The following is a 14,639-nucleotide window of genomic DNA, read 5'->3' on the forward strand; positions in this document are numbered from 1 at the left end:
CATGGAAGATGTAGCGAACAAACATGCATCTTCAAGAGAATCACACAATTCCGCATAATTCATCAAAATTCTGGGTTCCTACGTGGCAAAAACTTGATCTGTTTATGAGGCACGCCTTAGTTAACGACTCCGCATTAATTTTGACCACCTGGGGATTTTTAATGCGCCCCCAATGCACGAGACACGGGTAGATAATGCAGCTCCCTACCAAAAATATGAGGCGTTATGTTGGATATAATTTCTAAGCCTATTATTAGGCAACCATTAACAACAGGACTTTACCGACGTTTTGGCCTTGGTGCGGCCTATATATATAAACTGCCTCTAGTGACCAGTCGTGCGGCAATTTTCCGCGACTTCGCGGGCTTCTTTCACGCTCGGAAAAGCACTTTTATGTAGCACGTATTGATCAACTGAAAGCTGTATCGGGAGTTTTTCATGGTGCGCTAGAATTTTCTCATTGACTCTTTTCATCTAATTATAATATTTGAGAAGTTGAATAATTAAGTAAGACTAATTATGTAATTAGACGGAATGCAAAACATTACCTGAGTACCTCCAAGCTACGGCAAGCAACATTAGTCTGGCTCTGTCCAGCTACATGGCATTTGCATATTTTATATCTTCGTTCTTGATAGCTGGGGCACCCTGTATACGTATAAACGCACACACGCACTCGCGCGCGCGCATGCTCGCCTACTTACGTAATTCCTTATTATTATTTAGCTTTTCAACTGTTATAACCAGCGCAAAATTGTTAATCATGAAATTGTAGGCCATCATGAAAATTTTTCGATCCCTCTTTTTGTTGCTCTATACGTGCTACGTACAAGCTTTTTTTTTTTCCAAGCCTTAATGAAGCCCGCAAAAGCACACGACAAGCGCCGCGCGACTAGTGTTTTCTTTTTCGTGTTCTGCGGTCTTTCTTTTACTGTCAGATGCACAAATACATTTGATGTTCTGCTAATGGCTATCATCTCGCTCGCCAAGTTCTCTTCATTAGATGCTGGTTTTCGACCAGGGGAGATGCTGGGGCGTAAAGTAGCATCCGAACATGTTGGCATTTCCAGGCGGACACAATGCCCATTCGCTTCTCTCTTTTTTTTTATGTTCTCGCTGTCGGGCCAGAGCACCTGTCCAAATGATAGCTGAGCTCACACACCTCGCACGTAACAAACTGCGCTGTAAACGGAAGCAGTTCGGAACATTCAGGGCATTCATCCCTGTCGTTAGCCATGTCTACCTAATCGAAACGGAAACACATTTGCAATTTCGCAGCAGCAGCAGAACTTACGCAATGTAAAAGCAGCGAAAAAAAAAAAGACCAACGTGCAACACAGGAAAGAACTGGTCAGGCACTGTCCACCCGATAAACGTCGTTGTGACGCCTCAACACGGCCAAGGGCATTAATTTGACGTTTACCACGATGCAACCCCGCTCCTCCCTCCCCCCTTCATTCGCCAGCGCCTATCCAGAAGTCAACGCAGCTTTGACGCCGACGGTTGACGGGTCAACAAAAGAGCCCTCTACCTGCACCTGACAGCCTGATCTGATGATGAAAAGGGCCAACGTCGAATGCTACCGTGGGAACGGCTTCGACCTCGAATTCCCACATTGCTACGTGCTTGCAAAATATGCGGGGGCGAAGATGCATCATCGGAGGCGGAGTTCGGCGGAACGGTGCGATCTCACGGGCGGGATATTGCGACCGATTCGGCGATTGTGATTGGCCGCGATGCAGTCATCATACTCCCTAGTCTAGTCGCCTAGGGAAGACTATGGTATCAAAAGCGGATACCTTTGGTGCAGTGGAGGCTGACGTGTCCTGATGTGAGTGAACTCAGACGTTTAATATGCCCCTGCATGGAGTGGGCTTCCGTATTTGGAGCCAGTGTAACTAATGTAAAATAACCTCTTTTTCCTTCATTTCTACGACCGGACGTACTCGTCAATGGGTTTGGCCGATTCTTGGCCCAAACGCCACCTCGAGCCGCAACATCATACTGCGGCCGCTACCAAACGCAACCGCGTCACATCGTTATCGAGAAAATCGCTATCAGAAGAGGCGGATGCCGGAACCGCTAGTAAGAGAAGTTTTATGAATACTGGTCCAGTAGCTTATGTGGGCTTTCCTCAGAGCCCGAAAAAAAAAAAGAACTAAATTAAACATATTAGGCAAGAGAGGCTCAAGGATGGCAAGCTAAAGCCGAATGCACAATAGGGTTTTATTTGTCGGATAACAAATGAGCTAACTCATTGCTGCCGTCCCTGTATATCACATAGACCTACATGTGTTTTGTTGATGGCTTTTCTTTTTCTTTATAAATAAATCTTCATTGGGTGCTTCTAAGAACGCGCTGCTTCTCGCGTACAACTTATGCCCTGGAAACGAATATATGAAATTTTGCATTACTGAACTTAACTGGTTCGCTAAATATTCGCTCGTCTGAGTAACTCAAGACGACTGCAAACAATGTACCGTTGTTCTCATTTCTCTAAGGTGCAATGCTCTATTTTTGAACCTTGTTTCTAGTCACGTGAAACACGTGGTATAATCATTGTGCCTACGCATGGGCGGCGAATCGAAGTCGGTGCCCACGTTCTGTCTATCGGGCCTTGTTCCGTTTCGACTGCACTGTAGCGCCAAAATACGGAAGGCGCTAAAGAAACGACGGGACATAGACAGCCAGCGCCATCTGCTCTGATGTGTATCGCGCCGCGTTTTCCTTACGTTTCCCGCCAGAATAAATCATGGACGGTCAACACAAAGCGAGGTTTTCGTTTCGCTGCATGCAGGCCTGGCTCCCAGCCAGTCGCCCTAGCTGTCTCGCTCGTGATGACTGCCAGTGTGTATCGACAGGCAAAGTGAGTGAGAGAGAGAGAGAGAGTGAAATAAAGGGACTGTCGTTCAGCTTCGGCGAAGGAGGGCCCCCTCGGGCAACGAAAGCGAAGAGAGGTCGATAATGCGTGCGGTCTCGGCGCCGCGTACGAAGCTCCGGCTTTTACAGACCGGGTTTCAGTGAGAGCCTGGTGCTCGCGCGCGGGGCAGGTGCCCGCCGCCAGATCGTGCCATCAAATCTGCGGCGCAGGAGGCGATCAATGGGCGGCCGCATGACTTCCACCCTCCCGCCTCTTGGGCCGACCTGTTGTCGAGCCGCGAGCACGGCCACTTTCTTCCACCGCGGCCAAGCAGAGCAGTTTGTCCCGCCCCGTCGGTGACTCTGGCTTGGCCGGCCAGCCGCTGCCGTTGTTTGACCGCGGGTGCACGTGGCGTGCGCGCGGAATACGCCGCATCGTCGCCGGTCCGTTTGTCTGTCTCCTTGCGGAAACGCGTGCCGACTATGCGAGGGGGCGTGACGAAGACGCCGCCGCCGTGTCGTCGTCTTCGCCCAACGGCGCGCTGGTTCTCGTTACGCTGGCCGTTGCGGCGGCTCGCGTTGTCGCTGGTCGCCCTGGCGGGTGCTGGGCGGTTCGCCGCCGGTGTCGCGTGTCGGACGTCCCGTCGTCGCAGCCGGTGCCCCCGCTTCCTTCCGTGGTGGTCGTGGCCGAGTTCGAGCGTTTCCGGCGTAAGTTGGGAATGCATGTAGCGTGTGCCTGTTAATTTTGTGCCACTTTTGTTTTTTTTTAATCTCGTCGTGCTGTGCAACATGTGCGCGAATCCTAATGAGAAACCACCCGTTCGTAGTGTTTCCTGTAGTAACGAAACGTTTACGTTTCCTTCCGTTCCCTGTTTAGTAGTCGTCACAAAGCCGAGCACGCTCCATTTTTGCCTCCTGTCTCGCATTATAAAACGGTACCTCCTCACTGATGCGACTAACTGAGTTACAAGGGCTATGCGAAATTGCTATTGTGGTGTGTTGCCAGAAGTTAGCGCCTTGGAACTTGGCGTATGATGATATTATTGGCTGAATTTGGAGGCTTGTATACATGGGCGCATGTGCAGTCGGCTAGGAGGGAAGCGCGATCAAATCACTGCATTGCCATTTTCGCCGTTTTCGCGATGTCTACGCCTTCAGTGACGATCGAATGTGCGTTAGTTATTGCGTCGCCCGATATTCCAAAGTTTGTTTGCGCGCTTCTGATCTGCTCAATCAACTTGATGTAACGCCACGCATAAAAAATGTTTTAGCAGACCACTTTGCCGCATGTCATCATCGCGTCATCTAGCCGCCAGCGGTGAATGTGCGCCGCTGCATAAGATTTGGACTACATGCATCGCCCTGATAAGGTTTTATAGTGTAGGGAAATGTTGATCGAATGTTTTAGTTTGCGGCTACGGCTGTGCCACTATCGTTACCCTTCCGTACTACGTGGCAGCTCTGACTTGGCCTGCGGCGACCCTATTGCAGCAGGGCTGCAACAGTATGCGAAAAATGTTCTTGCAGAAAGTTTTAGCATACTATTATCGCTATTGCGCTGCTGTTATTGTCCAGTTAGTAGCCATCTCCGCAAACGTTAGCTATAGCATGCCGCGCGCGTGCATGTTTGCAAGGCGGTCACAATATACCGCGCTCGCTCGTTCGTTCGTTCGTTCGTTCGTTCGTATGATGTATGAGGCCGCGGCTTTAGATGTTGCATGTTAATACAAATTATGCAATAAGTACGAAAATAGTAATAATAATGCAAAAGTACAGAAACATTAGAAATGAACACAGATAAGGAGCAAAGATCGGCGGCATGTTGTAGACAACAATTAAACTCACGCGAAACTCTAATTCAGTTTGGCAATTGACTAAAGGGGCGAGGAAGCTTATTTCATTAGCGATTTTTCTTTTCGTAGAGCTAGCTGCTTATGTAGATTTCCCGCCTGATTGTCTCAAGTATCCGTGTGTAGACTTGCGTTTCTTATTTTGATAATTAGTAATCTGATGTCCATTTCGTACCACTTGTGAGTCATTGCGTTATGTCGTCTTGGCACTAAAGAAAATCGAGGGGTGGGGAAGGGGGGCATTGGGGCACATATCTCGCATCGTCGACGCGCAGAGCAGCCTATAAGCTCTTTCCATCTTTTTATCTCCCGCGCAGAATTATATTCATTGAAATAATGTCGTGCACGTCCTGTTCTGTTCTTTACAGCGCTTTTTTAGTGTTTCAGGGTTTTCGTTTTTTCGGCATGTCCTGCTAACGAGAGTACAACACCAGAGCAAAACTTGCGCGAAAAAAAAACAAAGAAAAAAGGAAGCAAGAAACTGGTGACTCGACAGTTTTTTTTTTCTTTTAGCTATGGAAACCCACTCATGAGAACTTCTTCGCTGTGAGTGTTTTTTTAATTCTGTAAAGAATGAATGACACGACGGCTTTGAATGTTTTATGCCACCATGCCTCGGCGCCGGCCCTACGCTCGTCCGTGCTTCCTGAATAGAGCGCGCATTTTACGACCGCGCTATTGGCGCCAGCCTCCTTTTTTTTCCTCCGTCCACTACATACCTTCGGCGTATTGAAAATGTTCTCTCCTTCACGAACTTGTCTTTTTCCGCGGTTCCTTCGCAGCGCTGCGATGCGGCCCTGTTTTGTGCCGCTAGGCGCCGCGCCGAGACGAAGGTGGCGCCGCCCGTGTCAGAACGCACAGCATGCTCCGCTTGAGAATTAATGAGCGCGCCTGTCGGGCCGCCGTGTCTGGTCCGTGCCGGTTAATTGCGTGCAGCAGGTCCGGGACTTTCGTTGGACGCTCGCGGTTCATTCTGCCGCTGCTCTGAACTCGCAGTGGGGTTGACGACGTCGGAACACAACGCACATCGCCACCGTCTTGGCTATGTATATATATGGCGTAGTTTTCTTGACTACGTTCCACAATTGCCTGTGCGCAATCGGGCGAATTCGGGAACATCACGTTCGACTTCTTTAACCCTGTGTCATTACTTCATTTATTTTTATTCTCTTCTGTGCTTAATTCTCTTCGTCTCTCTCTATGCTATTCTATTCCCTAGGCACGTGAGACGTAAGTTGTTGCGCGGATACCGCTGAAAATCTAAATTTCTGAGCGAAACACCTTTTCTATCTCTCTCCCTCTTGACCCGCCGGCTGTGGCGCAGTTGTTCATACATGGCGTTCTGCCGCCGAACACGAGGTCGCAGGTTCAGTTCCCGACCGCAGCGGCCGCATTTCCGCAGGATCGAAATGCAACACGGCTCGCGTAGACTGATGTGCACATTAAAGAGCCCCGGGAGTTTAACTTAATCCGAATTCCGCCCACTGCGGCGTCTCGCATAGCTGCAGTGTTGCTTTGAGAGCATCTATCTCTCTCTCTCTAAACCCCACGAATCGATCACTCATCTATCTACCTCTTAACCTATAGCCAGAAGAATAATCAGAATAGCCAGAATAATCAGAAGAATAAGAATGGGCTGGGGTGCGTTTGGCAGGCATTCCCAAATCATGAACAGCAGGTTGCCATTATCCCTCAAGAGAAAAGTATATAATAGCTGTGTCTTACCAGTACTCACCTACGGGGCAGAAACCTGGAGGCTTACTAAAAGGGTTCTACTCAAATTGAGGACGACACAACGAGCTATGGAAAGAAGAATGATAGGTGTAACGTTAACAGATAAGAAAAGAGCAGATTGGGTGAGGGAACAAACGCGAGTTAATGACATCTTAGTTGAAATCAAGAAAAAGAAATGGGCATGGGCAGGACATGTAATGAGGAGGGAAGATAACCGATGGTCATTAAGGGTTACGGACTGGATCCCAAGGGAAGGGAAGCGTAGCAGGGGGCGGCAGAAAGTTATGTGGGCGGATGAGATTAAGAAGTTTGCAGGGACGGCATGGCCACAATTAGTACATGACCGGGGTTGTTGGAGAAGTATGGGAGAGGCCTTTGCCCTGCAGTGGGCGTAACCAGGCTGATGATGATGATGATGAACCTATAGCCAGGAGAAGAGCAGTGTATTGTTAAGAACGGCCAGCTGCAGTGCAAGTTTTGCCAATCAGCTGCGACTGTGGCGGCAACTTTCCTGGAGCGTCGCCGCACACCTCTAGCCACGGCGTGACTAAGTCGACTGTGTGTGAACAACAATACGTGCGTCCTCGACTCTCCGTCGCTGGAGCCGAGTTTGACGAAGTCGCCATTGTAACTAAACGGGCTCGGCGGACAAACTATTGTTACTGAGCCACGCGAACGTGTACTGACACCCCTTCCCACGCGCCGACCAAGGCGCCAGACAATGGGCGGCCGGCGGGCGCGCTGCAGTTCGGGGAATAAATGCCCCTATGGTGCCGGGTCGTCTCCCTTACGGTGCCTCGTCAACTCCCCTACGGTGCTTCGTTTCCCCTACGGTGCCTGGTCAACTCGCCTACGTTGCTTGGACGGCCGTTTCCGTCACCTGTGTATCGGGGGAGGACCGAGTGTTTAAAAAGCGCTGTTGTGCGGCTGCTCAGGTCACTCTCTCTCAAGCAGTCATGTTAGACTGGTGTACTTTCTCAAACAGTCATGTTAGACCTATATAAATACTGTAAATAAACCCATATTCCTCGTTCTCGATGAGAAGCAGTCCTTCCCTTCATCAACGTCGTCAGCGTGGATAAGTTGGGCGACAACATGGGTCAGCTACCTTCTAATTCATGCCCGACTCCAATCTTGACAACGGATCACGAGCGATGGGATTGAACCCCAATCATAACAGTATGCAGCATCGGATTTTGAGATGAATTAAGGCTGACTAGGCGCGATCGATCCCAAAGCTAGGCGGAATAAATGGTGGAAACTGCTCAAAAATAGCCCGGAACACGCTGAATGACTAATCGACTTCATTTATTTATTTATTTATTTATTTATTTATTTATTTATTTAACTGTTTGTTTGTTTGTTTGTTTGTTTCACGTACCTTACAGGGCCCTAGGTGGGACACTGAGTAAAAAGGGTTACAAATGAAGTAAAAGCACAAGGAGATGAACTGCCGAAACAGGTAACAAATCCAAGAACGAAGGTACCATAAACTGAGACATCATTGTACAATCTTTCATAATTGCCAGTAACTGATAGCGTAGAAAACGTATCTATAATTAAACGAAGCAACGGCATTATTGCAGGGAAAAGGCAAACAAAGGGAACAAAAACAGGCTCAAAGTTAAGATGAAAAATGCCGATACAGGTTGTCATGGAAGGAATATATGGAAACGGTGTGCTCTGGAAGATCATTAGAGTGTGATATGGCATGAGGCAATGCAGATGAATTAAAGGCTCGAGTGCGTCCGAAGATACGCGTGAAACTGCAAGTATCGCGTAGCCGCCTTGATATGCGTTTATAAATATTGCGGTTAGTTTTCATGAAAATTTTCTTTGTATACATTTTCTCGAGCGAATGCGGGAAAAATTTATTAATTTGTTAAACATTTCATGAACCGTTCACTGTCGTTCCTTAAAAACGAGCGGGGGGGGGGGGGGGAAGAACCATAATGATAGTCAGGTTGCGGAGTTCGCATATGAGGTCATTACGTTACCGTCCACGTGCGATTAGAGATCGTGGAGACCCTCTTTGCATTCATAATGACTAAGCGTAGCATATAGCGTTACTCCGCATTGCGCAAGTGTGTCCGTAATACCATTCATGCATAGGACAGGCCTTTCCCACGAACATGAGCGAAAATAGCGCTTGCCTCCATCTCTTTGCGAGAGGCCATGCCTTTTCTCACCTTTACGTCCCCTCTTTCCTCTTTCCCGGTGTAGGTTAGCAAACCGCTTGTAATCTCAACAAACCTCCCTACTTCTTTTGGTCTCTTGTATGCAGTGACAGTGACCGATTTTTATTGTGTGTCTATGCTCCTTTCTTTCTTTATCTCTACTTTGTTACCACTTTACCTCCCTCTCCCCTCTCTCCCCAGCGTAGGGTAGCAAACCGGATCTTTTTCTCTGGTTAACCTACCTGCCTTTCCCCTTTCCTCTCTCTCTCTCTTGTTGTTTCTCTCAAATATCTTACATAAATAGTGGTGCAAAGTAATTTTTTTCAAAAATGAAGACAGAGAGTACAAAAGAAGTATGTGTTTCAGTAAAACATCCCAGCACAGACATTGCCTCCCGGATCGGGAAGTGCGCCGTAATGTTGGAGATTAAGACGACGCGGATCGTTGTGGGCGTTTTCTTTTTCTTTCTTTTTTTCAGCAATTAAAGGGCGGGGCTTCCACTTCCAATGAAATATTCGGTAACAGGTGCGCGTTGTTCTCGTGCGTCTGTATGGAGCTAATTTCCTCGTTAGGCCACGCTGCACGGATTTATATACCTCCAACGGAGCCAGTCTTGCGCGGGAAGGGCTGCCCGAGATGTGCGCTTTCAAAATTGTCCACTTTTCCTTCTCACTTCTTTCCGCCCTCGCTTCATCTTGCAAGTTCTCGTGATCGCGAGTGAAATGACGATTATGAGGCGGGTCCCTCTCCTTCGGTAGTACTTTGTGTGAGTACGCATCTCGATGGGCGCCTCGTTTACCAGCGTTACAGCTCGTTAATGATAATAGCGCTTCATCGTTTAAATCCCTCAGAGCCCCGTTTTCGATGAACGGCGTCCGATTTGTATCGCTCAGGGTCTTTAAAATCCACAGCGCGCGCGCGCGCTGTGTATTTTGGCATTCCATTTTTTTTTTTTTTTTTTGTGGATGGTGCAACGCTCTGGTGAACCGTGAAGGTCTTCCCAAGATAAGTCCGGGGCATCACAATTCAGTTTGCTGCTCTTCGCACCGCCAAAAAAGAGCAGTAACAAGGGCAATTCGGGGAAAACGAATGCATATATGGTAATAAGAAGGGCAACGATTAAGTGAGGCGAGGCAATGAAAATTAACTGTCAGATACCGGAATCTTTTGTGCACCGACGGCCTTCTTCCGAAACGGCACAGTTTTCCCAGAGAAACAGAAACCTCAAATGGAAGGTCGATCGCGAGCTTGGCTTGGAGAGCCTCGTTTTTTTAATTGTTCTCGGCTTTCTTGCTTCTCATCTTCTGTTTCGTAGTGCTCAGTTCAGAGTATCGTGTAGCTGACGGAGGGACGGTCCCAGCCAGGCGATGATCCCGGGCACGATTGCCGCACCAGGCTTGAACTCAACGGCGAAGCCTTCTGTTTCAAAGCTAGAGAGAGCGTGTGCTTTCTTTAGCTTTGGTAGGTTGAACAATCTCGCGCAATAAGCAGTGAGAAGCATGTAAGGCTCGTGAAAGAGAAGGAAGAAGCGCACAGAAGAGATCAAGTGAAGGGAAGAAGTAGAAGGGGCAGCCAGATTAATTATGTATGAATAAACTGAATGTTACATTTTGGTGCAGTCGACAGCGATCCGATGGGCTGACCTTTTCAGGTAACTCGACGGCATTGTCTCCATCTTCCTGGTAGTTTCTTACCAGCAGACGACCATATTCATGTCGGACGATGGTGAAGACACCCTCGCGGTTCAATCTTGTCGACCGCGCCAAAGTGCAACATTCCTTTTAATCATACATAATGCCTCTTCTCTTCTCTTTGTCCCTTCTACGTGCTTCTTCCTTCTCTTTTACGAGCATCACAAACCATACTCAGTGGCCCAAGTTGTCCACTGACTTGGGCCACTAGGTACTTATGAGCTGGCTGCTGTCTCGCCTAGTAGACAACTAGGGTTACCGGGTAGCGTATATACAATTGCTAGTAGGTACTTGCGCAGTCGCCGGACGTTTGTGCCTATGCGCGGGTAACAGTGCGTGCGACAGAGGAAATGTGGGGACTTTTGCTCCTTGAATATATGACTCTGCCTAGGCACTACGGAGGAGTTTCTTAGCGCGTGTTGTATGCGTTTGTCCCAAGGCGTGCCGGCAGAAGTCGCGGGGCGCGGTATAGTACTGAACTTAGCCTCGGAAGTTGGCGTCTGGACCTAACTATATTTATTCAATCGTGTTTTTTTTTACTAATTGAAACAACGTGTCATTATTTCCCTTTATTGGCGGCGCCTCCAGGACACCAAAGCGGCAACGGGGACACCAAAGCTAGAACCCGGACTGGTCCGTGGGTTGGGGCTTGCCGAGGCGTGCGCGTGACAGGAGTATATAAGATCGGCTGTCCGCTCTCGCGGACAGCCAATTTTTTATGCGAACACCCCCTGGCGCTCTTCGGCCTCCGCGGCCCAAACCCACGGGCCGTCCTGCTTCGAGCTTGCACCCCCCTGCTACCCTTTGGGTGCCCCGGAGATCCTGCGCCGCCTGCTTTATTATAACCTCAGGTGCTCTCCTGAGGCCTCCGCTTGGCGGTTACATGTGCCCTACTGGAGCAGTGCTTGTAAAAAAAATCAGTCTATCGTCGCGACGAAAAAAAGCGAAGCGCGACTTACACCACACCAGTCACAACCTTACTCCTTCAGACACAGCGATGACCAAATGGGGCGTCCGTGCCCACTGCCTCACCGCGCAGGTAGCCAGCGGCGGAGCGTAAACAAACTCGACCGCACTTCGCAATGCCGGCATGTCTAGTGGACAAACGCATGCAACACGCACTAAGAAACTTCCTCCGCAGTGCCTAGGCAGAGTCACATATTCAAGCAGCAAGGTCCCCCCGATTTTTTCTCTCGCATCCGCTCATACTCGCGCCTGCGCAGAAACGTCGAGCGCCGCAAAAAGCGCTGCGCCCCGCTGTACCTACTAGAAATTGTAAAGATGCTACCGGGTATGCACCCCTGGGTATGTGTCCAGACAGACAATTTCGTCTCAGTGTATGAGATATTGGTATGTGCCGATTATTGGTCAATCATACAGAATGGATGTGCTAAGGCTACACAGGGGAGTATGTAGCTTCAAATATAATAAACCGCCCCATCCGATTGGTAGATAGCCTTTGCGATGAAACTGCAGTCAAGATACTAGAGAGAGTTGGAGCTGCTATAAGAGTTTCAATTGGGGTACAGTGATCCCAAGGGAAGGGAAGCGTAGCAGGGGGCGGCAGAAAGTTAAGTGGGCGGATGAGATAAGAAGTTTGCAGGCACGGCATGGCCACAATTAGTACACGACCGGGGTTGTTGGAGAAGTATGGGAGAGGCCTTTTTTTTTATTGTTATTATTATTATTATTATTATTATTATTATTATTATTATTATTATTATTATTATTATTATTATTATTATTATTATTATTATTATTATTATTATTATTATTACAGCAAGGTGTACACTGTCGTGGTATCATTCGGCGTTATGGTTGACAGCAAGATTGCCGCTTCGTGTGTCTGCTGATGTGCCCATAAGATTTTGTGATTCACGGATGCAATAACGATGTGCAGCAGGCTGTGGCGCAGCATGCTACACAAGAAAGCTATTGCTGACTTTGGCAACCATCTTCGATGTGTTTTTTTTTTATGTGTACCAGTATTTTTCTTGGCATTATGCTCCAATCGAATGCGGCGCATTCTTTCATCTGATAACTTTATTTTCGCACGTCTCCTATATTAGATATAGCGGTGGCCGAGGAAGCCGGTTTCGATAATAGCTGATATATTTTACTGCAATAGCAGCTGAAACCTGAAAACTGGGTTTTTGCGTACTGTGTCCGTCCGTCCCTTCCCTACGCTGTCGTCGTCAGACTAGCTCTTCAGCAAGTATAAACGGAACTTTGCTCACCATGGGCGTCGTCAAAAGGTATCAAGCATAGTTTTCTGCAATAATTACTAGAAGGAACTCTGGCGCTGGAATCGTTCAGCCACCGTGGGAACGATGGGAAGTATGTACATCGATTTGTCTCGTCTTCGTGCTTGTGGATTCAGACGTTCTTGTATTTATTAGTCTTTATATGCCTTCGTTGTCGTAAATTTCACAGCAATCTATACTTTTCGAAGGACAAAATACGCTGCGAACACGCGCAATCTCTACTAATTGCAACGATTCAGCTTGTCCAGGTGGCCAAATCGAAACGCACCAAGCGTCTGAAGGCACTGGCTTGCCCGCGATAAATTTATAAGGGCGTTACAAGTCATTTGTCGATGCATACGTCCGTGGCGTAATGGTTTCAAAAATCGCGCTTCTGCAGTGGCAGAGTTCCTGTGTTCGAATTCTGCCGTCGGGCAATTTTAATGATGTTTGTTTAGTTAGCTATTACGTAGTACTCCTTTGAAAATGGTGAATTTACAAAGTCACAAAGCCGTTTGAAACGGAAGGATGAAATTTAGGCAAATCCATGTACTTCCCAAAGTTCCCATGACGATTGAGCCATGTACTTCCCATAGTTCCCATGCTGACTGAGCCGCCCCTTTCGGAGCTCCGGTATATAGACACTAGCGCCAGAGTTCCCTCTAGTGATCATCGTATGAAACTCTTATGATATTGGAGGTGTCACGCGTATGATCGTGGCCATATCAATGATTACGGTCAATGTCTGCGATCGTGGCATAATGGTTAGAGCATATGTGACGGCCGTGCTGGAAGACAAAAGGACTCGATCCCACCATTGATCACGCGCATCCTTCATAGCATTACAGGCGAACTTCACACACTTTGGAGGTGTCTAACAGAGAAACCTCGAAGTGTGTTGAGCACGTCACAGTGTGCACGAAATCGCAAGTGTGCAAAGAGATACGAGGCATGGAAACTTCACCCCAATTAATGAGCGTGCCGAGGCGCCCCTGACGCACGCGCTTGCACTGGTCGTGACGTCCAAATCATCACATTATAACTACGCTACCGCATACCTTGAAAGTCGGCGGTGATGAGCTCAGGGGTGTTTTTGTTGTTGTTTTTGTTGTTCTTCTTCTTCCAAACCTATGGCAACGCATCTTAGACGAGATTTCGGAACACTGAAGTCCACCCTGCTGGCACGTATACCGCGCGAGAATTTCTGTAGGACAGCTCTTTCAGTTGCATTATGGAAATGCGAAGCGCGCGCGCGCGCTTCGCAGTTGTTACGGACGAAGCAGATGAAAAATGTTGTATGCATAATTCATGCACCTGCTTTGTGCGTCAAGTGGGATTGGCACGTCTCTTTCCCTCCTTCACTGAGGGGGAACCGCGTGAAACGGGAATTGCGGCGCGCGCCTCACATTCGTGGCGTTCTTGACTATATACCCCTGGGGTTTATCATCACACGTGTGTGAAGTTTTTTTTTTTGTTGTCTTCCTTTCATGGCTGGCGCGCAATCATCGGCCCGCTGTGCTCGTGGTTTATAAAGGACGTGAATTAGTAAATAGAAAAGGGGCCGCGTTCTTGCTTTCTATTTCCGCCTTCCTCTTCCGGGAAACCTGTCCACTCGCGGCGGGAACTTCCTATACGCACGTGTCCCATTCTTTCGCACTTGTTCACTAACGCTGTACGCGTCACTTTGTACGCGTCACGCTGTTTATACTGAAGGGCGATCGTAAGTAATGCTCCGTTAGAAACGATACTTCTTTCGTTTCACCCTTGTTTTAGTTATTCTTCTTTTTCCTTCTACTCTTTCCCTCGCTCTACTCTTCCCGTCTTTTTATTTCTTTCTGCATTCACGTTCATCGTTACTCTCGCGTTAACGTTCAACCTCGAGCGCCTGTAACTTGGAAGCAGAGGTTTTATGCGCGGACGTGGCGCTTGTCAGGGTGGCAGCTCAGTTACATGGGACGGATTTCTGACGCCTCGTCGCTAGTTGCCTCGTCGAACTTTCGGCACCTCGTGGCTCAGCGTCGGTGCGTTAACTTCCCGGCGCGAGGTGACCTAGCCCGCGCGGAGTGAAATGGGGGCCTTTACTTC

The 14,639-nt window shown here is 48.4% G+C and overlaps 1 protein-coding gene across 5 annotated transcripts in view; it reads left to right on the forward strand.

The window, feature by feature from the left end:
- LOC142583004 (beta-1,3-galactosyltransferase 1-like) overlaps positions 1 to 14,639 on the forward strand; it is a 136,521-nt gene that overhangs the window by 111,082 nt on the left and 10,800 nt on the right. The window contains exon 1 of one of the 5 annotated variants that reach the window (XM_075693218.1): positions 3,269 to 3,567. The exons of the other annotated variants lie outside the window; for them this stretch is intronic. Within the exon in view, the coding sequence (XP_075549333.1) occupies positions 3,343 to 3,567 (225 nt within the window). The 5' untranslated portion in view covers positions 3,269 to 3,342. Of the gene's footprint in view, positions 1 to 3,268; positions 3,568 to 14,639 lie in introns of those variants that run through there. 5 annotated transcript variants of the gene reach the window in all.

The sequence above is a fragment of the Dermacentor variabilis genome, chromosome 5 (assembly GCF_050947875.1).
Source record: "Dermacentor variabilis isolate Ectoservices chromosome 5, ASM5094787v1, whole genome shotgun sequence".
Taxonomy (NCBI): Eukaryota; Metazoa; Arthropoda; class Arachnida; order Ixodida; family Ixodidae; genus Dermacentor; species Dermacentor variabilis.